Source organism: Saccopteryx bilineata, chromosome 2, assembly GCF_036850765.1.
Source record: "Saccopteryx bilineata isolate mSacBil1 chromosome 2, mSacBil1_pri_phased_curated, whole genome shotgun sequence".
Lineage (NCBI taxonomy): Eukaryota > Metazoa > Chordata > Mammalia > Chiroptera > Emballonuridae > Saccopteryx > Saccopteryx bilineata.
The window spans coordinates 69,138,305-69,165,126 of NC_089491.1; the positions used below are offsets into that span (position 1 = coordinate 69,138,305).

At 37.2% G+C, this 26,822-nt stretch overlaps 1 protein-coding gene across 16 annotated transcripts in view; it reads right to left on the reverse strand.

Annotated features, from left to right (window-relative positions):
- Positions 1-26,822, reverse strand: part of PTPRD (protein tyrosine phosphatase receptor type D) — a 2,510,439-nt gene that overhangs the window by 218,485 nt on the left and 2,265,132 nt on the right. For 15 of the 16 annotated variants that reach the window (XM_066257235.1, XM_066257234.1, XM_066257236.1 and 12 more), the window contains one exon: positions 2,740-2,928. In XM_066257235.1, coding sequence (XP_066113332.1) covers positions 2,740-2,928 — 189 coding nt within the window. Of the gene's footprint in view, positions 1-730; positions 833-2,739; positions 2,929-26,822 lie in introns of those variants that run through there. The other variant, XM_066257245.1, reaches the window with a different exon arrangement.

The following is a 26,822-nucleotide window of genomic DNA, read 5'->3' on the forward strand; positions in this document are numbered from 1 at the left end:
TTTCCATTGCCTGAAGGACAGAAGATCCAAAAATCCGGAGGCGAGTAATCCAAGAAAAAAAGAAGTGGGAGGGAAAAAGCGGGGCTGTCAGGTTGCAGGCGAGTGGGATCGGGTAGAAAGGGGAGTCATTCTTTGACTTTAAGACATTCAGAGAAAAAAGAATTGAAGAACAAAAGCAAAAACCTTTTGAAAGATAAAGATAAAAAGCAGACGTTCCAGGCTGTCTTCTGCATGTCTGCCACTGTTCTCCAGACCATCTTGGCTTTGGTCCAGAACAAGAACAGCTAAGGAAGAAAAAAATGATCTTTTTTTTTCTCCGGTTGGACAAAAAAAGAAAAAAAAAAGAAAAAAAAGAAGAAAAAAAAGAAGAAAAAAAGAAAAAAGAAAAAAAAAACAAAAAAAGGAAGAAGAAAAGGAAAAAAAGAGGGACAGATGGTACGCTGTGACTGGTCTGTGGTCTAAGACCTGGATATGCTTTCTTTGAAGCATATCACAACTGAAATAATCATTTTCATAAAGAAAGAAATGAACAAAACAAAGAGAAAAAGAAAAAGGAAAGGAATATATATTCACAATATGAGTCACCGATCATAACCAAACCAAAAGAAAATAAGGATAAAGTTGATGAACATTATTGGAATGATTCTAAAAACAGGACAAAGATGAGAGTGATGAGAGGACAGAAAGAATGAGTAAGATCATTCTGTGAACGTTAGTTCAGCACTCTTACCTCTTATTGGTGTACCACCTGGGTGGATAATATGAATGCAAATAAGATTAGAAAGAAGAAGCATTAGTACGAGAAGAAGGAGGCTAGGGCTGGGGAGAAGAATTAAATTAGATTTACAGAATTAAATAAGGTCTTAAAAGAAACTTGAATTACTATACTGGTAAAACAGGAATATATTAGATAGATCATAAAAGCAAATTGCATTATACCACAAGGGCAAAGACCACAATAGGCAGCATTGCCTTTCTCAGAGAAGCAACTGAGTTATTAGGTTTGGGGTCATACAGGGTTAGAATTTATCCTATATGCCTCATATTCTTAAAAAAAAGGAACTAAACAATATTTTATAAAGACAATTTAGAAAATGCTAGCTTATCTGTTTAAGTATATATATAGATATGCATATCTATATATATACCGTCATAGGAAATACTAACTAGAGACAAACACTAGATTGGATATCTTATGCTACTTACTATGCTACATTAGTGTGATATAACTTGTGTACTATTTTATTTTTCTATTCAGTGTTCTTACGAAAACAGTTCTGTGGATGTGTGCGTGTGCAGCCCTACGGAGATCTGGTGTCTACACTGACAGTTAGTAAAATGCATGCCATGCATTTTAATAATAATAATAATAATAATAATAGTCTGAATATGGAAATTAGTGGGGGGTGAAGTGCGCTTCAGAACTAAGCACTTACCAATAGATTCTGGAGATTTAAATACGGAGAGAAGAAAGACAGCATAAAAATATTATTATATTCCTTATAATTTGGTACAAATTTTTCAGAGTTAAAGCTTTATATACTAAATCATCTATGTTACAGGTGAATACTTAATTCTTTATTTACAATAACAGAATGCTAATCTACACAATTCTGCTGACAACAAGCAAAAAGAGGCAGTTAACAAGACGCTTTAACATCACAGGACAGGTCAAAAGCTGAGGATTCTGGGAAGACAGGCAGTTAAACAACTTAGACTTCTATATCAATATTACTACCAATGTCAAAGTAAACAGTTTATTAGTTAATGTCCCTGTGAAATTACCTAGGGACAGGCTCTAAGAAATTTAGAATTATGTTTATCTTTAATCTAATGAGAGCAAAGGGATAAACTTGAGATGGGGATGGGAGAGGAGAAAAGGGCAATGGGGAGAAAGAGAGAGAGAGAAAGAGAGAGAGAGAGAGAGAGAGAGAGAGAGTGAGAGCACAGCAAGAGCTGGAGTCTACACCAAAAGCAGACTTCTGTAGATCCAGTCACCAGAGAGTTCAAAAATGTTCAGTGTGGGCACACACTACTGTGGCTAATGTGCACAAATGCTCACCATGATAGTATAATAGTAACTTCAATACAAAAAAAAAAATCCCCTCTTTTCATTGGCACTTTATAAAGGATTAAAAGAAAAAAATACATCTGGTTACTCATGAGATAACATTTCTGTGTTTTATGTATTAGTGAAAAGAAAGTATTGAAGATGTGATCAAACTTGCTAAACTTTGGTACTTTGATGAGTTCAAGTGTAGAAACAACAGCGAAAACCCACTTTAATAAAATTAAATCACTTTAGTGTTTCATATGAACATATTGGTTTTCAATGAATATAACCATTGGAACTCCTTGCAAGTTCTGAATGAAGTCCAATGTTGAAATTAATTTGTTTCAAAAGAAAACAGAGAAAGAAGAAAGAAAGAGAAAATGGATCCATCAAATACTGCGGAAAAGCAGTAAATTAAAAAAATATATATCAAAAATACAGTCACAGCAGTGAGCAATGTGGATTAAACAGAAGCTGCAAAACACACACAGAGAGGGAGAAAGACAGACTCTGAAATAGGTATGACATCACAAACATGGACAACACATTAAATAACGGAGAAAGAGAAGAGGGAGAAAAATCAATACCTGAAAATTAAAAAGAAATAAAAATAAATTAAAAATAAAAAGAGAGAAAGCTAAAAAAAAGATCTCTAGGAGTTAGTGGAAACAGTAACAAGACCCTACCTGATCGTAACTGCTTAATACGGCCGTTGTTGTTGCTTGTGTCGACAGGTAAGAAATCTTTAAACCAAGTGATTTCTGGATCCGGATTCCCACTGGCTGCACAAAGCATGGTGGCAGTGCGTGTACGCTCAACCACCTTCAACTGTGGGCCCATGTCAATGGTAGGGAAGCCCCTGGGAATTTGATCTTCTGCAAGACAAAAAGTGATACATCATTTGGTTAACAAGTCACATGCCCATTTAATGCCTTTAATCTTTTAACAAGATTATAGAGATATTGCCCTTTAATTTTTTCCTTTATGGTATATGGTATCTGTTGAGAAGCTGCTACAAATCAGGCAGCTTTGCATTACTAGATTAGGAGAGACAGTCACAATGTTGTCACTGGTCAGAAAAGTTACTATCTAAGTTAAGAAGCCAACAGCCTAGCAAAGAGCTCAGACACACGTGATAAAGACCAGGCCGAAAGCATGCCGCAAGGAGGCCACTAGGAGCAGAGGAAGAAGCTATTACACAATTCAGTTAATTAATCAGAAAATTATCTTAGGGTTTCCATTTTGAAAGAAGAAAAGACCAAAAATGGCCCTGAAAGGTTGGCTCCGCAGTAGAGCATTAGCCCAGCATGTGGAAGTTCTGGGTTCGATTCCCATCATGGCAAACAGAAGAAGAAACCATCTGCTTCTCCACCTCTTGCTTCTTGCTCTCTTTCTCTCTCCCCCTCTTTTGCAGCCATGGCTCGAATGGTTAGAGCTAAGTTGTCCAGGGAGCTGAAGATGGCTCCATGGCCTCACCTCAGGTACTGAAATAGCTCACTTTCCAACCAACTGAGCAGCAGCCTCAGATGGGCAGAGCATCACCCTGTAGGGGGCTTGCTGGGTGGATCCCAGTTGGGGCACAAGCAGGAGTCTATCTCTGCCTCCCTGCCTCCCACCTCTCACTTTATAAAAAAAAGAATGAAAAAGACCAAAAGTAACTACAAAAAGCAACACCTTAATATAAAAAGATACTTTTACTCATTCAAAAGGTCTGAATCATTTTTGGTCATTAAAAAGTTGAAGTGTCTAAATTTTGAATCTTTAACTCATTCGAAGTTCACTTCTCCATATCCTACATCAAAATTGTTCCAGATCTCGAGAAAAATAGAGCCCCCTGTAATCCCCAAGCTGGACCCCCATTCATAACATACATCACCAATTCTTACAAGCCAGCTTTAGAAAGCTATATTCAACTCAAACACTGAAGGGGGCTTAGTTATATGGGTGATAATTATCTAAGTCATTACTAAGCTGTTTGAGGATCATGTTGAAACATTTTGACTTCCTATTTGGTCTGGTGTTAATTTAATCAACACTCCCTTCGTGTCTTCTGATGGTTACTCATGAGCCACCAATTCCAAAATGACTGAAACGCACAAATACAAGTCAGGTGTGGTACATAGCTTCTCCCTGGATGCCTTCTACAATTTCTGGTTTGATTCCATGAAGTGAGTTAACCCTTTGAGTAGTTCGAACATTCCTGTATGTCCCCGTGCCTCCTGACCATCCAGAGTATGATCGGACATGTGTAAGGCAACATTTAAAAACGGCAAATGTATGTTCTTCTTGTTTCCATAAATTGGTTATCAAACAAACATGATTTTAAGTTAATAAAACTGTAACTGGAACTAATTTCATTTTCTGAAGAAAAAAAAACAACTCACTCCTGGGGATCAGCAAGCATGAATAAAACTCACTACTTAAAGGGTTAATATTTCTAGGGAAAAGGTTCTATTTTGATGCTTCTCCTATGCTCAAAGGTGGGCCTTCTCTCCATCTCCCCTCTTTATCATTGGAGTAAACTCAATCTCCTAAACTCTACTAGCAAAATTCTTTTAAATCAGGACCTATTTTCCCCAGCCTCTCATGGATGACCTCCCTCCTAAGAATTTTTTTTATGCCTACACTGAAATTTTTACCATTTCCCCGACAAATCCTGACTGTTGAATATTCTGTCTCTAGCAAGGCACATAGCCAAAATTGTGTTCTTTGTAAATCCTTTGAAATTTTCAAATGTACTTAATCTTTTCATCCGTGGAGCTACCATAGCAGTAAGTACCTATATCTGTCTTAAACTTTGCAATCAGCAATCATTTACCATGAGTTATCCCATGTCTCATGTGTATCTATTAAGCTAGTCTGGATTGCCAGATTTTAGAAGAACCACCAGTATTTCCAAGTCTAAGTATGATGACATCCCAGCGATTGAAAGAAGTTTTTCTATTACACATAATAGGAAAGTACATCTGGTCAAGGGTTCATCAGAGGAATACGTAAGGAGTAGGGAGATTGCTGAAAGGAAAAGGCTGTCAAAACACTACCAAAGAATGTGGCTCCAAAGACTGAAGAAGTGCCTTGGGCAACCAGTCCAGGTTGTTGGAAGGGAAAAGGGAGGGTCTAATATGAAAAAGTACAAGACTCTGGCTCTTGCAAACGGAGATTTATGATCGACAACCGAGGGAAGTAGTTGAGGCAATTTGGCTTGACAGCTAGCTGCATCCCTAGGCCTAGAGAATACTTTACCATCCCACCAACTAGTTAGAGCTGCAGACAAAAAAGTTTACAAAATTTGTTAACTTCCAAGAGCTATATCTTACTTCAGTTGAAAGACAGGGCTCTTTTGAGGAAGCAGAAATGTAGTCTGTTTATCTGAATGCTTGCACATTGTCAGTCAAGCGGAGGTCTACAGGGGACAAATGTCACAGACAGTGGTTAAGAATGGAATTTCAAGATGATCTTTCAGGGCTTGAAAGGAATGTTAAAACTCACAATTGAATAAAGAGTAGTTTGCAAATTAGGCTATGCTAATTTCAATAATCTATTCCGCTTATTTCATCAAGCTATTCTTTATGGCTTGAAAGGTTTTGTATTTACATCTATAGCAAGAGCTGGGAACCTTTTTGGCTGAGAGAACCATAAACACCACATATTTTAAAATGTAATTCCATGAGAGCCATACAACAACCCGTGTAAGTTATGCATTATCCAATAAAAATTTGGTGTTGTCCCGGAGGACAGCTGTGATTGGCTCCAGCCACCCGAAACCATGAACATGAGCAGTAGGAAATAAATGAATTCTAATACATGAGAATGGTTTATATTTTTAACGTTCTTTTTTTTTTATTAAAGATTTGTCTGCGAGACAGATGCAGCCATCAAAAGAGCCACATCTGGCTTGCGAACCATAGGTTCCCGACCTCTGATCTATAGTATAGTTCTTCGTTATCTGAAAAGAAAAAAAGAAAGAAGGCAGAAAGGTCAACAGCTGTTGTACCACACACATGATACGTACAAATAAACATCTTCTTTGGTAGCTATTGACAAAAAATGATTCAAAAGATAAAAATAATTTACCTTAAGTGTTCTATAGTCAACTCCACTGCCTTAGTCCCCTACAAATGAGTTTCTAAGAATGTTCTTTGACTTTGTTGCTATTTTTTTGTATTTAAAATAACCAATTTAGGTTAATAAGAAATCAGGTTTGGATTCCTGAGTGGTCTCTGCATATCTCAGGGCCTCTTACCTCCGGTTGGTGGTTAACTGCCAGTCCTATTAGCATGCATTAACATGGATCCACTAGTCATTAGTTTCCTTCCACTAGTCCCTCTCTCTAAAGAATCAAGCCAACATTTCATGCCCATCAGTAGGAAGTGTCAAAGACTTAAGTTGAACTACTTATTAAAGATTCTTACCAAAAAAAAGAGAAAGATATAGAATTAATAACTATTTATAAGAAATGAAGTTTTCACCTTGGGGAGAGCTGACAAAATTGACTTGTGCCCTATGGACAGCGGGCTAATACAGTTGCATGCCCTTTCTTTTCCTCCTTGGCTCATAAAGAACACTCAGAGCCCCTTTTCATATACACAAGTGCACAACAAAGATAATCTTTCTTGCATACTAATCAGACAGAGAATGTAAAGAGCACTGCTTTCTAATTTTTAATAAGGGTGATTAAATTCTATCCATCCCCCTTCTGCAGAGAACCTCTTTGAATGCACTATCTTCATTAAATTTTCATGAGAAACATCACACTTGAAACAGATTCAAATAGCCGGAGCAGTTACACGTTGACAGTTGTGGCTTGTTTCCAATTTGACTGTCAGGTATTTGGCAATAAAACTCAGTATTCAATATAAAACAAACTGTGGAAATAATGAAATTTCTAATTGGAATGCTTATCTCAGTGGGTATAGTTTAGAAGATTGTTAATCACTTTTTTTTCCACCCTCTACATTTATTAGTAATTTATATAAAACTGCCTGGGCCATTTGATAACATCAATTTTGACAGCTCATCAAGTGTTTGGTACCAGGAACTCGAGGAAAAAAATCAATTCCCTTTAGCCCTTAACTATATAAATTTTTATAAGAGAAAGCAGCTATCAAAAATTAACAAATTATCAATATGTTAGTAGCTTTAAATTCATACATGAGGTGAGAAGAAAAACATTTTGTCCTGTTCATTAATGTGCTCATTAAGCTTTAAAGTGCTTTAGTTATCACTGTTCCATATTAATATTCAATCATGCAGAATTAGCTATTAATTCATCAACAATTTAAATCAGACTTGACCTTCACAAAGCCATTTGGTCTGTCATTTTGAGAGGCCATTAAAGGGCATATTACTACATACTTGTGCTTAGTGAATCGTAGAAGTCATACATATTTTGTTTGGAATGGCAGCTATAATAGGCCTGGAAATATAGCACATTCTTTGAATTTGTTTGGTGTCTTAATGAAATATGCTGATATGAAACTTACAATTCCATTAAGGAAAGAAAAAAAATAGATGTCAGCATTTTCCAGAGTTAACACCCCATTCCTAAAGAAACTTTCTGTTAATAATCCCTGACCTACCTGGGAAAATAGTCTGACATTGTTTTGTAGGGAGTCATGCTTAGATATCTGTGAATGATCAAGTAGTAAATTTTGCATATTTTTCTCAGTTAAACTAATTTCATTGTTCATCCATAAACAATTTTAGCAATCTTTTTATTTCCACTCTAATTCTACAAACACTGAACCTCTCTTATTTGATAAGAAACTAAAAAACTAAACTGCTTGCTAAGTCCATGGCCACCTTCCAAGGTGGGTGGGCCCAATTAATTCTTCTTGCCTACCCTTGCTAGGACTCCAAGTGACTTCAGCCAGATGAGTGCTTTAACTTTGGGGAACTCATTCTCCTGAATTACTTTCCTGAGTACTAAACAGTTCATAGTGGCTCCTCTTTAAAAGTTCTCAACTGTTGTTCTCTAAAAACTCCTATTATAGTCAATGTGTAAACTTGAACTCATAAACTCATGGGAGGCAGCGGCTATATGTCATTTACTTTTTAATCAACACAGTAGTCTCTAAGTACCTGCATAGTCATGGGAAACACTTCAGCGCTCACTTGTGGTATCTCTCAATTCTGCTGTGTTTACTGAATGCCACTCATTTAAACAGTTAATCATTTTTAATTGTTTTCTGGCTCTATATTTGGCCTCTCCAATTTAAACATAAGTCTAAGGCAAAAACTATCTTATAGAATTTTTCTATTTTTTACAAGTGTATTAATTAGTATTCAACTTAACGACTCACAAATATATTTGTTAGTGACTTTTTAAAGTTTATTTTTAGAGTTTATATTTTATTTAATTAGTCAACAATTTCCATTGATTGAAATATGTGATTTTTGCTTTGTTCCTTCTTTAATTTGGTGTGGTTATTGTACTAGAAACCCACAATTTAGTTTCTACCTTCCTAATTTTACAAGAAGGCTTTTCTGATCTATTGGTCATTACTTCCTACAAGTCGGAACTACAACTACATAACAAAAACCTTACATGAAAGCACAATGAAATTCAAAAGAACACAACAGAATATGGATTTACATTCTGCTATCCAATCTTCAAAATCCTATAATGGAATTCTAGATGTTGAAACTAATAATGAAACCCAAGTGAATCACTCAGTTATATATTAAGGCAAACACTCTGGGTTTTCTTTCATTGGCAGGAGCAAATATTTCTCAATGGCTGAATATCTTAAAGGTTTAGTCCTACACTATGTAATCTTACAGAAGCATGAAAACTTTTTTTTTGGAAGGATAAAGGTACTAAAGGAAGTTTTTTTTTTTTATAAATAAATTTTTATTTTAATGGGGTGACATCAATAAATCAGGGTACATATATTCAAAGAAAACATTTCTAGGTTATCTTGTCATTTAGTTCTGTTGCATACCCATCACCCAAAGAGAGATGGTCCTCCGTCACCCTCTATCCAGTTTTCTTTGTACCCCTCCCCCTCCCCCTCTCCCTCCTTCCCTCCCCCCACCCCCCGTAACCACCACACTCCTGTCCATGTCTCTTAGTCTCGTTTTTATGTCCCACCAATGTATGGAATCCTGCAGTTCTTGTTTTTTTCTGATTCACTTATTTCACTCCGCATAATGTTATCAAGATTCCACCATTCTGCTGTAAGTGATCTGATGTCATCATTTCTTCTAGCTGAATAGTATACCATGGTGTATATGTGCCCCATCTTCTTTATCCAGTCTTCTATTTTTTTTTACAGTGATTAAAAGCCTTTAAGCAAACTCTTGGCCAATATAGCAAGAATCCATAAAAGAGTAGTGTCCTTAACATGTTCACCAAACATGTTCACCAAACATGTTAAGGAAGTTTTTATTAACATAAAAGAAGTCAATATGGTAGATGGATAATATGTAGAATATTTTTTTAAATAAAGTGCTGGAACCTTCAAATATATTGAAAGGTATTATCACCTGTTAGAGACACACTATTAACCACCCAACAAAAAGTCAGTGTGTGGGGATTCCAAGATGGCAGCAGAGCTGGCAGACACACAGACTGCTAGCTCCCACCACCAAACTGAATTACAAATTAATTTAGGAACAATCATTGTGAAAAACCAACTTTGGACTAAAAGAACAGGTCTCAAAAACCAGAAGCACAGAAGAATCCACACCGATCCTGGTAGGGAGTGCAAGGGCGTGGTGGGGGATCCTCTGCTCCCAAGTGTGAGGGGAAGCTGAAGCTGAGGGGTACAGAAGGGCTCTCATTACAAGGAGAGAGACCCTGAAATATGGAGGCCCTCAGACTCAGAACCGGAGACCCAGCCTAGTAATCCTGGGGCTGGGGGAGACAGACAGATAGCATTCAGTAGGAAGAAGAGTGAAAGTTCTGTATGTGGGAAGCTGCTGGGGTGCCTTAAAGGGACAAAGTAGAAATGGTAGATGGATAATCTAACATTCACAGTCACTTGCCTGGGGATCCAGGGGTGAGGAGGGCTGAGAGGACTAACTTGTCTTGCACAAGGAAAATGGGGAGAACAAGACAAACAGTGATTGGGAGAGGACTGCTGACTCATTCTCCAGGAAGTAGGGGGGAGGGGCAGTAACTCAGGTTTCCAGGAAGACCTGAGATACAATCCCCCTTCTGATACCGAGAACATGCCCCGTCCCAGGAGAGCAACTGGCAGAATACAACTTCAGATTCTCAAAGGTCCACCCACTGCATTCCTGAATACAGTTTCAAATAAGCCCCCTACTGAGATCAGTAAACAAGCTCCCTGCTTAGTTAAGCAAACTGAAAGCATGCAAATTAAGACTTTAAAGCAGTTCTCCTAGTTAAGGAGACTACAACTCAAACAACCCTGCAAGCCACACACAGAAAAAATGGGAAGACAGAGGAACTTAAGCCATATGAATCAATAATAAAAACCCCCAGAAAAAGATCTAGATGAAATGGAAAAAATCAAATTACCAGATGCAGAGTATAAAATAATGATTATTAGGATCCTTAAGGATCTCAAAGCTACAATGGATGGACTTAATGAGCACCTAAATAAAGAAATTGTAAGCATCAAAAAGGATATAAAATCATAAAAAAGAACCAGACAGAAACGACAAACACAATATCAGAAATGAAGACTACATTACAAGAAAGTAAAAGCAGGCTAGATGAATCAGAGGATCGAATCAGCAATTTAGAGGACAAGATAAGTGAAAGCGGAGAAGCAGAACAGCAAAAAGAAAAGAGGATCAGAAAGGCTAAGGAAAGTTTAAGAGAGCTCAGTGACAACATGAAGAGAAACAATATCTGCATAATAGGGGTTCCAGAAGGAGAAGAAAAAGAACAAGGGATAGAGTAACCCATTGAAGAAATTATAGCTGAAAATTTTCCTAAATTGAAGAAGGAAAGAGTCACACAGGTTCAAGAAGCAAACTAAAAGCATACTAAAAGCAGAAAAAGAAAAGCAGTCAATCACCTAAAAAGGAGACCCCATAAGGATGACATCCGACTTTTCAACAGAAACACTTGATACTGGAAGGGAATGGCAAGAAATATTCAAAGTAATTCAGAATAAGAACCTACAACCAAGACTTTTTTTATCCAGTAAGGCTATCATTTAAAATTGAAGGAGAAATAAAAAGCTTCCCAGACCAAAAAAAAAAAAAAAAAAAAAAAAAAAAATACTCAAGGAATTCATCATAACCAAACCAATGCTGGAAGTTTTGTTAAGGGGCCTGCTATAGACAGAACAAAGCAAGAAAAAATCTAGGAAAAGAGGAATGTAAATTTAAAGAAAAAAATGGCAGAAGACAACTACATATCAATAATAACCTTAAATGTAAATGGATTAAATCAGCGGTTCTCAACCTGTGGGTCGCAACACCTGCGGGGGTCGAACGACCAAAACACAGGGGTCGCCTAAAGCCATCAGAAAATACATATTTATTATACAATACATTTTTAAATAAAATATGTATTTCCGATGGCTTTAGGCGACCCCTGTGTTTTGGTCGTTCGACCCCCGCCGGGGTCGCAACCCACAAGTTGAGAACCGTTGGATTAAATGCTCCAATCAAAAGACATAGGGTAGCTTATTGGATAAGAAAACAATACGCATACATATGCTGTCTACAGGAGACCCAGCTCAAAACAAAAGATGCACATAGACTGAAAGTAAAAGGATGAAAAAAAAGTATTTCATGCAAATGGAAATGAAAAAAAACCTGGGTTAGCAATACTACTTTTTGACAAAAATAGACTTTAAAACAAAGAATATAGTAACAGATAAAGAAGGTCACTACATAATGATAAAGGGAGCAATCCAACTTGAAGAGATAATTATAAATATCTATGCACCTAATATAGGAGCAAATAAATATATAAAGCAGGCTTTGATGGACATAAAGGGTGAGATCAACAGCAATACTATAATAGTAGGGGATTTCAATACCCCATTAACATCAATGGATAGATCCTTAAGAAAGAAAATTAACAAAGAGCAACCTTAAATGACACACTAGATCAACTGGATTTAATAGCTATCTTCAGAACCTTTCACCCTAGAGCAGCAGAACTTACATTCTTCTCAAGTGCTCATGTTACATTCTCTAGGATAGACCACATGTTAGAGCATAAAACAGTATCAACAAATTTAAGAAGACTGAAATCATATCAAGCATCTTCTCTGACCACAATGGCATGAAACTAGAAATCAACTACAATAGAAAAACTGAAAAACACTCAAATACTTGGAAACTAAACAGCATGATATTAAATAACAAATTTTTCAACAATGAGATCAAGGAAGAAATTAAACATTTCCTTGAAACAAATGAAAATGAGCATACAACAACTCAAAATTTGTAGGACATAGCTAAAGCAGTCCTGAGAGGGAAGTTCATAGCACTACAGGCATACCTTAAGAAGCTATAAAAATCTCAAGTAAACAACTAAACCCTATAACTAAAAGAACTAGAAAAAGAACAGCAAGTAAAGCCCAGAGGAAGTGGAAAGAAGGAAATAATAAAGGTCAGGGTGGAAATAAATGACATAAAGGCTAAAAAAACAATACAGAGGGTTCAAGAAACCAAGAGCTGGTTCTCTGAAAAGGGAAACAAGATCGATGAACCTTTAATCAGACTCACCAAAAAAAAAAGAGAGAGAGGACTCAAATAAAATTAGAAATGAGAGTGGAGAAGTAACAACTGACACAGTAGAAATACCAAAGTCTTTAACAAATTCTATGAAGAACTGTATGCCAAAAAATTAGACAACTTAGGTGAAATGGACAAATTCCTTGAAAAATATAATCTTTCAAAAATCAATCTGGCCTGACCAGGCAGTGGTGCAGTGGATAGAGCACTGGACTGGGATTCCGAGGGCCCAGGTTCAAGACCGCAAGGTGGCTAGCTTGAATGCAGGCTCATCTGGTTTGAGCAAAAGCTCAGCAGCTTGGACCCAAGGTCACTGGCTTGAGCAAAGGGTTACTCAGTCTTCTGAAGGCCCACGGTTAAGGCACATATGAGAAAGCAATCAATGAACAACTAAGGTGTTGCAATGTGCAACAAAAAACTAATGATTGATGCTTCTCATCTCTCCGTTCTTGTCTGTCTTTCCCTGTCTATCCCTCTCTCTGACTCTCTCTGTCTCTGTTAAAAAAAAATCAATCTGGAAGGATCAGAAAATCTAAATAGACCAATTACAACAAATGAGATCCAAACAATTATCAAATATTCCAAACAAACCAAAGTCCTGGGCCAGATGGCTTCACAAGGAGAATTCTACCAACATTCAAAGAACTAACTCTTATCCTTCTCAAGCTATTTCAAAAAATTCAAGAGGAGAGAAGACTTCCAAGCTTCTTTTATGAGGCGAGCATCATTCTGATTCAAAAACCAGGCAAAGACAATACAAAGAAAGAAAACTATAGGCCAATATCCTTGATGAATATAGAATATATGCTATTCTATATATATGCTTTAGATTAGAATATATGCTAAAATTCTCAAAAAAAATATTAGCAAACTGAATCCAGCAATACATGAAAAAAATCATACATCAGGATCAAGTGTGATTTATTATGGAGAGGCAAGGCTGGTACAGTATTCACAAATCAATCAATGTGATTCATCACATAAACAAAAGGAAGGAGAAAGACCACATGATAATATCAATAGATGCAGAAAAAGCATTTGATAAAATCCAGCACTCATTTATGATCAAAACTCTCAGCAAAGTTGGAATACAGGGAATATACATCAACATGATAAAGACCATTAGGACAGACCCACAGTCAACATCATACTCAATGGGCAAAAGTTGAAAGCAATCCTCTTAAGATCAGGAGCAAGGCAGGGTGCTCCCTTTCACCATTCTTATTCAACATAGTTCTGGAAGTCTTAGCCACAGCAATCAGACAAGAAGAAAAAATAAAAGGCATCCAAACTGGAAAATAAGAAGTAAAACTATCATTATTTCCTGATGGTATGATACTGTACATAGAAAACCCTAAAGTCACAGTCAAAAAACTACTGAGCCTGATAAATGAATTCAGCAAGGTGGAAGAATATAAAATTAATACTCAGGAATCAGAGGCATTTTTATACAACAATGATCTGTCTGAAAGAGAAATTAAGAAAACAGTCACCTTCACTATTGCAACAACAAGAACAAAAAATAAAGTACCTAGGAGTAAATTGAACCAAGGAGGTTAAAGACTTGTATTTGGAAAATTATAAAACATTGATAAAAGAAACCAAGGAAGGCCTTGGCCGGTTGGCTCAGTGGTAGAGCGTCGGCCTGGTGTGCAAAAGTCCCGGGGTCGATTCCCGGCCAGGGCACACAGGAGAGGTGCCCATCTGCTTCTCCACCCCTCTCCCTCTCCTTCTTCTCTGTCTCTCTCTTCCCCTCCCGCAGCGAGGCTCCATTGGAGCAAAGATGGCCCAGGCGCTGGGGATTGCTCCTTGGCCTCTGCCCCAGGTGCTGGAGTGGCTCTGGTCGCAACAGAGCGACACCCCAGAGGGGCAGAGCATCGCCCCATGGTGGGCAGAGCGGCGCCCCCTAGTGGGCGTGCTGGGTAGATCCCGGTCGGGCTCATGCGGGACTCCGTCTGACTGTCTCTCCCCATTTCCAGCTTCAGAAAAATACAAAAACAAAAAAAAAAAAAAAAAAAGAAACCAAGGAAGATACAAACAAGTGGAAACCTATACCATGTTCATGGTTAGGAAGAATGAACATCAATTAAATGTCTATACTACCCAAAGCAATTTATAAATTCAATGCAATCCCTATTAAGATATCAATGACATACTTCAAAGATATAGAACAAATATTCCAAAACTTCATATGGAACCAAAAAAGAACAAGAATAGCCTCAGCAATCTTGAAAAAGAAGAATAAAGTGGGAGGTATCACACTTCCTGATATCAAGTTATACTACAAGGCCATTGTACTCAAAACAGCCTGGTACTGGCTTAAGAACAGGCATATAGATCAATGGAATAAAACAGAGAACCCAGAAATAAACCCACACCTTTATGGACAACTGATATTTGACAAAGGAGGTAAGAGCATACAGTGGAGTAAAGACAGTCTTTTTAACAAATGGCGTTGGGAAAATTGGACAGCTACCTACAAAAAAATGAAACTAGATCACCAACTCACAGCATTCACAAAAATAAACTCAAAATGGACAAAAGACTTAAATGTAAGTCAAGAAAACCATAAGCATCCTAGAGGAAAACATAGGCAATAAGCTCTCCAACATCTCTCGCAGCAATATATTTGCTGATGTATCTACACGGGCAAGGGAAATAAAGGACAGGATAAACAAATGGGACTATATCAAACTAAAAAGCTTTTGCACAGCTAAAGACAACATGAACAAAATAAAAAGAGAAACCATACAATGAGAGAACATATTCGACAATACATCTGTTAAAGGGTTAATAATCAAAATTTATAAAGAACTTGTAAAACTCAACACCAGGAAGACAAACAATTCAATCAAAAATGGGCAAAAGAAATGAATAGACACTTCTGCAAAGAGGACATACAGATGGCCAATAGGCAGATTATATAATGCTCAACATCACTAATCATTAGAGAAATGCAAATTAAAACCACAATGAGATATCACTTCACACCAGTTAGAATGGCGCTCATCAACAAAACAACACATAACAAGTGCTGGTGAGGAATTGGAGAAAAGGGAACCCTCCTGCACTGCTGGTGGGAATGCAGACTGGTGCAACCTCTGTGAAAAACAGTATGAAAATTCCTCAAAAAATTGAAAATAGAACTGCCTTTTGACCCAGCCATTCCACTTCTAGGAATATATCCCAAGAACACCACATCACTGATTCAAAAGAAGAAATGCACCCCCATGTTTATGGCAGCATTGTTTACAATAGCCAAGATCTGGAAACAGCCCAAGTGCCAGTTAGTGGACGAGTGGATTAAAAAGCAATAGTACATATACACAATGGAATACTATGAGGCCACGAAAAATGAAATCTTACCTATTGTGAAAACATAGATGAACCTGGAAACTAATATGTTAAGTGAAATAAGCCAGGCAGAGAAAGGAAAATATCATATGACCTCACTCATTTGAGGAATCCAACGAATAATATGAACTGTGGAATGGAATAGAGACAGAGGCGGGATCAAAGGGTCCAGAGGGAAAGCAGACAGAGGGAAAGGGGATGATAGGATAATATAACACAACATTATAGAGAGCAGAAAAACAAATCTTGGAGGAAAGGGGAAAGGCATTGCGGGGAGGGGTGTAAGGGGAATGTTGTGGGGAACACGGGGGAGGGGAGATACAGTTGGGGGGACACTAGAATCTATGTAAACACAATAAATTTTTTTTAAAGTCAGTGTACTTTTATACCTAATAAAAATAAAAATTCTCTTGGATAATTTAAATATGTAGGCCTAAGGGTTGTTAAATAATATTTCTAAGTTTATGAAATTTGCATTATATTAAAAGAAAAAAGACCTTTGAACTCTTAAATTTTAAAAATCTATTGGATAGTCAATTAAGTAGCACCACTCATTAGATAGATATTTAATGAAGCCCTCCTTTGTGCCATGACTGAGTATGAAGTAGCTAGAGAATCTTTGTATCGTGATTAATTTTATCTGCAGGATAATTATATTTTTTGTGACTAAGAATAGTATCCAGCTCACAGACAGAAGAATTGAATGAGACAATGAATTAAATGTGCCTAGACTGCCTGGTACTTAGTGCCTGGTATCCAGTAAAATATTATCCTATATTTGCTTGTTCTAACTCACACTTCCAGAATAGATTTAAATAGAATAGAGGCATATGACTGCAAGGCTTGGTATAACAAAAGCTGCAGCATTAAACTGCAAGTGAGAAAATATTCTATGCAAGTAAGAAAAAAACAGGATTATCTAAGCATCAAGTGAATTCAAAGGACAGTATCTTGTCAACTAAATTCTTCAGAGCTCCTAAAAGCCCTCATTTCTCTCTCTGAACAAGATATTAGGATTTTTTATTAATCTACAGCATAAATAAAACAAATCTATATTGTTATGTGATTAGTACCAAAATGAACTTTATAAATAGTTCTAAATACTTGAGATGACAGTAAAGCTTTGTCATAAATGACTGAACCATTTGAGCCCTATAAGGGTTTCTTGAGATAGGCAAGGGTGCAGTCATTTTCTGTAGAAATTATGGCTTTATATAGACAGCAGAGACTCATCAAAACTAACTTATATGTTTCAGGTCACACATATAGAAAAAATAAAAATAAATCTTTTCACTATAGATCTGGTGTATCTTTACTTCATTATGCTTCCTTTATTCCAGTTGTTATTCTTTGAATAAATAAAACTCTTAATTGGAGTCAACCCATATGGAAGGCTCAACAAAAATAACAGAATATTTAATTATTTTTTATATTTTAAGTTGAAAGAACCAGAGACTGAAGTTCCATGTATATAACACACTAATTTTCATACTGTTCTACATTTTTAAAAAATCCATCATTTGATGCATATTAGTTGGCTTCTCATTTTTTGGTTCCAGGTAGACACAGAATTCTTTCATGTATGCTAGCCAATCAAATACGGATGAGAAATATATGAAAAGAGTGTGAAAAGAATGTTAAATATCAAAAATTTTCTGTGGGAAGCTCAAATTTAGCCTGTGTTTATGTTTTTAACCATTCTCTTATTTTTATGTAGTTGTCTTGGAACCACTGAAAATGGCAGAGGAGACACCAAAATACAGCACAGACTGGAGAACTAGACGTAACTAGACTCGATATAGTAACTTTATGACATTAGGCCAGACAGGGTTGGGACTAGTAATGACTACCCCAAATAGCTTTGTCTGAGGAAGAAGACAGATCAGTATCTCAGAGGCTGGATGGCCAGAGGGTTACTGGTTGAAGTACTTGTTACTTTGTTGAAGAGCAAATGAGTTTTCAAGTCAATATACTTCAGAATAAACTATACTATCAGGCTATAATAAGAACCGTTTCTTTCCAGAACCAAGTCCCTGAAAGGGGGGAGGAGGAGACATGTGCTATTCTTTCTTAAAGAAAACAGTGTAAATAAAGCTTTTATTTTCACCATTCCAGATGGCAGCAGGGTATAATTTGTACTGTTTTGACATCATGACCGTGTTATTCAAAATCAATGTTCCTGCAAGTGAACTGAATAAGGGACTGAAAACAAAAAAATAAATAAATAAATAAAAAGGAAATAAAGCTAAATCAATGTTTTCTGGTGAAATTGGGCTCTGGGCTATTATCAAAATGATATTCATATGAATAAAATTGAAATAAATAAATATATATCTACACACATACATATGCACACATATATAAAGTGGTTTCTTTTCTGGGTTTTTTTGTGTGTGTTTTTTTAAGTGAGAGAGAGGCAGAGACTGGCAGACAGGAAGGGGAAGAGATAGATGAGAATTGTTCTCTCTCTTCTTTTTTTTCTTAATGAGAGAGACAGAGAGAGGGAGACAGGGAGAGAGACAGACAGAAACAGACAGGCAGGAAGGGAGAAAGATGAGAAGCATCAATTCTTTGTTGCAGCACCTTAGTTGTTCATTCATTGCTTTCTCATATGTGCCTTTATCAGGGGGCTACAGCAGAACTAGTGACCTCTTGCTCAAGCCAGCAAACCTGGACTCAAACCAGCGACCTTAATTGTAAAGCTAGCGACCTTTGGGCTCAAGCCAGCGACCATGGGGTCATGTTTATGATCTCACGCTCAAGCCAGTGATCCTGCACTCAAGCTGGCGAGCCCTCACTCAAGCAGGAAACCTTGGGGTTTCAAACCTGGGTCCTCTGCATCCCAGTCTGATGCTCTATCCACTGCACCACCATCCAGTCAGGCAAGAGAAGCATCAATTCTTTACTGTAGTACCTTAGTTGTCCAATGATTGCTTTCTCATATGTGCCTTGACTGGGGTGGGGGAGTGGCTCAAGCAGAACCAGTGACCCCTTGCTCAAGCCAGCAATCTCAAGGTTTTAACCCTGGGTCCTCAGCATCCCTGGTCAATGCTCTATCCACTGTGCCACCGCCTGGTCAGGCTACAGTGGTTTCTAATTATAGGTCAAAGGCTACTCAAAGTCAGAAAAAAATTATCTAAAGTAGGAGAAAACTGCCAGTGAGTAAATGATTTTTCAAATGAAATATTTAAGAAATATAAGATGTCGCCCCTAAAAAGTAATTATGAACAAGATACTATGACTTTTTAGTCCCAGATCCTCTTTGCAAGTCATTAGGTACAGATGGTATGCTTGTCTTAATATGGCTATAAGTCAATCAGAGAAGCTTTTATTTCAGGATGGACTAGGTTATTTCTTAAGTATAGCTACTGGGTATAAGAGTCTCCAAAGATTGCTGATAGAATTATGTCATGCAAGAATAGAAAACTGGACATTGATAAGTTGATAGGAGCCTCATTAGCAGCTACAAAATACTCAGGATAATAATCAGATAGGCAAAGAGCATTCCAGAGCAAAGCTCCAGTTTCTGAACAGTTCCTCCCATGCTGAGGGGGCACTCTCGGCACAGAATAACACAAAGTTGTTTAGAAGCAATAGATGCAATTATGGTACAAATCGTGAATCATTGTCTACATAACACAGCACAGACCCAGTTAGGTTTCATTGCCCTTTATATGAATATGGTGTCAGCAATTTCAAAGGCATTAACTCAATTAAATTCCTTTGTTATTAGTGTTTTACGTTAGCAGATGATCACACTCTATGTGACTGAAATGTAGATAAATTCACAGTTGGAGGCAAGTACCTTCCCCTTCCTAGAAACACGATTAATACTTAAATATTTAAGTAAATATTTAGAAATCAAGTTTATGCTTTTATTTTCTTCTCAGGAATGCAAATCTCATTATGATAACAAAATGCAAAAACCATCCACTTTTGAAAATCTTAGTGCTTTCTATTAATCCATTTTTAATAAAGAGCAGATGTCATGGTACCTTGCATATCATTCAAATTTTTTGCCTTGTTTGAATGTTAAAATAACTTCTTAAAATAATTTTATATTTAAATCCTAATATAGATTTTTAAGAATAAGAGCAAAAATGGAGCTGAAGTTCAAAAACTCAATTTCTGTGTTTTCAGAAAGACAGAAACAAGCAGAAATAGTCAACATAGAAAGAAAATTGGGTTTGGCTCCTGCCTCCATTATTTTTTGGCTTTGTAAAAGTTAGGAATTCTAATGAGTTGAAATCAAAGAAGACAAAATAGAAAATCCCAAAGACTCCATTGAAAAATTATTAGAAACAATAAATCAATACAGTAAAGTCACAGGATACAAAACCAATATACAAAAGTGTACAGCTTTCATACACACCAACAATGAAACTTCAGAAAATGAATTCTAAAAAACAAATGCCTTTTACAACTTCAAAGACAAAAATAAAATACCTAGGAATAAACAACAAAGGATGTTCTGAAGGACCTGTATACTGAAAAATACAAAGCATTATTGAAAGAAATTGAAAAAAAACACAATGAAATGGAAAAATGTTTCATAGTCAGAGATTGGAAGAATCAACAGTTAACATGGTTGTATTATCCAAAGCAATATACAAATTTAATGTAATCCCCATCAAAATCCCATTGTTATTTTTCTTTTTAAGAAATAGTACAAAAAATCAGCAGGTTTGAATGGAACCCAAATAGCCAAAGCAATCCTGAGGAAAAAGAATGAAGCCAGAGTATCACATTATTTGACTTTAAATTATACTACAGAACCACAATAATAAAAACAGCATGGTATTGGTAGAAAAATAGACATACAGACCAATGGAACAGAATCAGGAGCCCAGAAATAAAACCACACGTATATGGAAAAATAATCTTCAATCAAAGAGCCCAAAACATGCAATGGAAAGAAAAAAGAAAGGTCTGTTTCATAAATGGTGCTGGGAAAATTGGAAAGTCACATGGAAAAGAATGAAACATGACTATACTTCGTTCCTCTGCACAAAAATTAATTCAAAATAGATCAAAGATATAAATATAAGATTTGAAACAATAAATTACATAGAAGAAAACAGATACAAAACTTATGGACCTTGGCCATAAAGAAGATTTTATAAGTTTGACCTCAAAGGCAAGGGAAGTAAAGGCAAAAATAAATGAATGGAATTATCTCAGACTAAAAAGCTTTGGCACAGCAAAAGAAAATGACAACAAAACAAGGCAATCAAACAAATGGGAGATGATATTTACAAACAACAGCTCCAATACGGGGTTAATATCCAAAATATATAATGAGCTCAAAAAGCTCAGTAACAAACAAGCAAACAATCCAATTAAAAAATAGGGAGAGGCCCTGGCCGGTTGGCTCAGTGGTAGAGTGTCGGCCTGGTGTGCAGAAGTCCCGGGTTCAATTCCCGGCCAGGGCACACAGGAGAGGCATCCATCTGCTTCTCCACCCCTCCCCCTCTCCCTTCCTCTCTGTCTCTCTCTTCCCCTCCTGCAGCCAAGGCTCCATTGGAGCAAAAGATGGCCCGGGCGCTGGGGATGGCTCTGAGGCCTCTGCCCCAGGCGCTAGAGTGGCTCTGGTCGCAACAGAGCGACGCCCCAGATGGGCAGAGCATTGCCCCCTGGTGGGCGTGCCGGGTGGATCCCGGTCGGGCGCATGCAGGAGTCTGTCTGACTGCCTCCCTGTTTCCAGCTTCAGAAAAAAAAAAAAAAAAAAAAGGGAGAGCCTAAACAGGCGGTGGGGCAGTTGATAGAGCGTAGGACTGGGATGCGGAAGACCCAGGTTCGAGACCCCGAGGTCATCAGCTTGAGCGCAGGCTCATCTGGTTTGAGCAAGGCTCACCAGCTTGGACCCAAGGCCGCTGGCTCCAGCAAGGGGTTATTCGGTCTGCTGAAGGCCCGCGGTCATATGAGAAAGCAATCAATGAACAACTACGGTGTTGCAATGCGCAATGAAAAACTAATGATTGATGCTTCTCAGCTCTCTCCATTCCTGTCTGTCTGTCCCTAACTATCCCTCTCTCTGACTCTGTCTCTGTAAAAAAAAAAAAAAAAATAGGGAGAGAACCAGAACAGAGACTTCTCCTAAGAAGACATACAGATGACCAACAATATACAAGAAGAGGCTTATCTTCACTAGCTTTTAGAGAAATACAAATCAAAAACTACAGTGAGAAATAGAAAAACTATAGCAAGATACCACCTCACACCTGTTAGATTTATTATTCTCAACAAGACAGATAATAACAAGTGTTGGAGAAGCTGTATAGAACAAGAAACTTTCATTCACTGCTGGTGGGAATGTAAACAGGTACAATCATTATGGAAAAAAAGTGTGGTAGTTCCTCAAAAAACTAAGAATAGAACTACCATATGACCCAGCAATCCCTCTACTGGGTATCTACCCCCCAAAATCGAAAACACTGGTATGCAAAGACACCCACACTCCATGTTTATTGCAGTGTTATTCACAGTGGCCAAGAAATGGAAAAACCAAACAGATGATTGAATAAAAAAGATGTGGTACATATATACAATGGAATACTACTCAGCCATAAGAAATGATGATATATTGTCATTTATGACAACAACATGGATGGATCTTCAGAACACAATACTAAGTGAAATAAGCCAATCAGAAAAAGCTAAGAACCATATATTTCACACAGAGCTATGATATTAAAGAGACTCATGGACATAGATAAAAGTCAGTGTTTACAAGGGGGAGAGTGTTTAGAGACGGGGGTTGTGCGGGAGGGGAATACAGAAGTACAAATATACAATGACGGAAAATGATTTGACTTTGGGTGATGGGCACACAAGACAATTAACAGTTCAAATGCTATAGAGATGTCTACTTATGTTCTCTTATTGATCAGTGTACCCTATTAAATTTAATTTTCTAAATAAAATTATTTTTAAAAATTCAAAAGTCAAGAAAAACATTCATTCTGGTGGCCCCTCTGTATTGTGGTACATGTAAATAAAAAAAAATTAAGCCATCAAATTGTATATATAAAACAGAAAACTAGAACAGACTGTAAGATGAATTGGAATGGAAGGTATTGATATTAACTTATGGTTTTAAAAGAAATATACATCGTCATAGAACTGAATACAATTGAAAATGAGTGTGCATGCACACATACATCCCCCCTTATATAAACTTACCAACATCTCTTCCCTAGCTCTGTGACTTGAGAGTGGCAATACTGGATAGCAATGGCCACATCTACATCCAGATCTTTTTTTTTTTTTTCTGAAGCTGGAATCAGGGAGAGACAGTCAGACAGACTCCCGCATAAGCCCGACCGGGATCCACCCGGCACGCCCACCAGGGGCGACGCTCTGCCCACCAGGGGGCGATGCTCTGCCCATCCTGGGCATCGCCATGTTGCGACCAGAGCCACTCTAGCGCCTGGGACAGAGGCCACAGAGCCATCCCCAGCGCCCGGACCATCTCTGCTCCAATGGAGCCTTGGCTGCGGGAGGGGAAGAGAGAGACAGAGAGGGAAAGCACGGCGGAGGGGTGGAGAAGCAAATGGGTGCTTCTCCTGTGTGCCCTGGCCGGGAATCGAACCCGGGTCCTCCGCACGCTAGGCTGACGCTCTACCATCCAGATCATTTTTAAACTATGATTCTCTAGTAAAAAAAAAATAGAGCTCCAAAGAAAAATGACTGATTCCATACAGCATTGGCACAAGGAATGTACAAGGTGTACTTAGAATATCTGTTGTATGACAAAGTACTTGTTAAAACGGTAAAGAGGCTAGCTTAAGGGGCCCTCATCAGTCAAATGTGGGCAAATTTGAACATCAAAATCCCAAAATAAATGTATTAGCAAATTAAACACATTGAATAAAATAAAAAGGCATGAGTCCATACTGATATAAATGAATAGGTGAATAAATTGGAAAGTTTCAGAAGGAACGGTATATTTGCATAGTCTCAAAAAGGAACTCCTCACATAAATGTGTTAAATATAAATGAAAAGAGTAACTTCATAACAGAGAAGACTCACAGAATAACATCGATGAAGATATCAGTTAACATCAATAATTAGACAAATAAAAATTAAATGTTGAGAAAAACAGCATTTTTACTTCCAGGATACTTGCTATAGAATAAATGTTTGTAGCTCCCAAAATTCGTATGTTGAATTCTAGGGTCCAATATGATTGACCTTTAAAAAGAGGTCCCAAAGAGATCCCTCCCCCCTTCCATATAAGGTCACACAAAAAAGAGGGTCCTCTCTGAGCCAATAAGCAGGCCCTCGCTAGACATAAAAATTACCAATGCCTTGATCTTTGACTTACTAACCTCCAGAACTATTAAAAATAAATTATGTTGTTTATAAGCCACTCAATCTATTGTATTTTGTCATAGCAACCTCAAATGGGCTAAGACAACATTACTGCCAAAGATTCATAATCTAAATAGGATCATGAGTAACATCGGCAAAACCCACAATGAGAAGAGTTTTATGAAATAACAGCCTTATTATACATATATTCAAAACTATCAAGATTAGGAATGTTTATGAAGGTTTGAGTAACTACCAGATTGAAAATTAAGGAGAAAGTCTAATCCTGAGCCTTTGAGGACAATTAAAGAAACTTGAATAGGGACAATTGGTTAAACCCCAAAAGGACAACTGCTAAAATGTGATCTGAGGTGTATGGGGTATGAGAATCACATGATCATGAGCATCAATGTTTAGTTCCTGATTTTGATGGCTGTACTGGAGTTAGGCAGGAGAATGTCCTAGTTTGGAAGAAGTATAGTATTTGAGGGTGATGGGTATCCTGGGATCAATTTACTTCCAAATAGTTGAGGAAAAACAACTTCCTTGTATTATAGTTGCTACTTTTTTATAAGATGGGATTGTTTCAAAATTTAAAATCATTTATAAATGAGTTATGATAAGCGTTTTATATTTATCATAAGTATATGAGATTTTACAAATCTCTAGATTATCTTATTAATATCTCAGTTGTGGAAGAGTTATTCTGCAAGTTATTGGATAGCTGGATGTACACAGGTATTTTTGTTCCTGAAAATCATTCCCCCAAATATACTTCCTGTGGGGTCCTTTTGAACATCAAATCTAATTAAATGACATTTCAGTTGTTATCAATTTCATACCACTGATGGCAATACCAGAAAACTGTTTGATGAAAAATACATAAATTTCTATAATTTTAAGACTTTCAAATATTTTGCCTGACCAGGCGGTGGCACAGTGGATAGAGCACCAGACTGGGATGCAGAGGATCCAGGTTCTAAACCCAGAGGTCACCGGCTTGAGTTTGGGCTCATCTGGGTTGAGCACCAGCTTGAGCATGGGGATCACAGGCATGGTCCCATGGTCACTGGCTTGAGCCCAAAGGTTACTGGCTTGAGCAAGGGGTCATTGGCTCAGCTGGAGCCCCTCCAGTCAAGGCACATATGAGAAAGCAATCAATGGACAACTAAGGTGTCACAACAAAGAATTGATTCTTCTCATCTCTCTCCATTCCTGTCTGTCTGTTCCTATCTCTGTCCTCTCTCCATTTCTCTCTGTCATAAAAAAAAATTACAAATATACTGCTCACAAAATTTAGGGGATATTTCAAGATGAATATGAAGCTATAAAATATCCCCCTAATTTTTGTGAGCAGAATATTTAATTATCAAACCTGAATGATGAACAAACTTGAGCAACACTTCAAGAGCAATGTTCAAACTCATGAAAATAATATGTAGAGAGATCAGTGCTCAAAAGTTAATTTTACATTTATAATTTTTGTTTAGAGATGTAACAATGTGAACTTGATAGACCCAAGGTTTCTCCGAACACCTATGAAAGTTTGAGATAGAAAGTGACTTTTTTCATGTGCTTCCTTCCAATTAAAACATCATCAACTTGACTTAAAATCCAAAATAATTTCAGAAAGCTAAGTGTTGGTTGCTAAATTACTCATTTAAATTTTTTTCTGGAGAAATAGGCCTCCCTCTAGCTTTTCACAGTACCCCCACCCCCATCCCTGGAACACAGGAAACAAAATGCTCCTTATCCCACAGTCCTTGATCACTTAGAGGAGTGGAGAAAAGAGATGCAAGCTCAAAAACAAAATGATTCACATCTGTCCGAATACTATTCTTTTTTAAGAGAACATAATACCATTTTAATCCATCCAGTAGTGGTGCTCATAATTTGAAAGGCAAACTGGGCTGAGTATTTGTTTTACTCAAAGGGAGAAGATAGATACTGAAAACGGGAAATAATAAAGATCAAATCGGAAGACACCAAATATCATATATAAATTGTTTCACTGTAAAGAATGAAAAGTACAAGAGCACATAAATAAACCTTTAACCAATACTTACACTTCAACAATGTATTATCTATGGAGATAAATCACTCCTAAATACAAATACTGTTTTATTTATATGGCAAAAGAGAACCTGAATTTAACACCAAAGAATTACTAAATGGAACTTGTCCATATTTTCAGTGTGTGAAACCTTTCCTTAAAAGTTTTTGGAGCCTGACCTGTGGTGGTGCAATGAGATAAAGCGTCAACCTGGAACACTGAGGTTGCCGGTTCGAAACCTTGGGCTTGCCTGGTCAAGGCACATATGGGAGTTGATGCTTCCTGCTCCTCCCCTTTCTCTCTCTCTTTCTCTCTCTTTCTCTCTCTCTCTCTCCCCTCTCTCTAAAAATCAATCAATAATAAATAAATAAATAAAT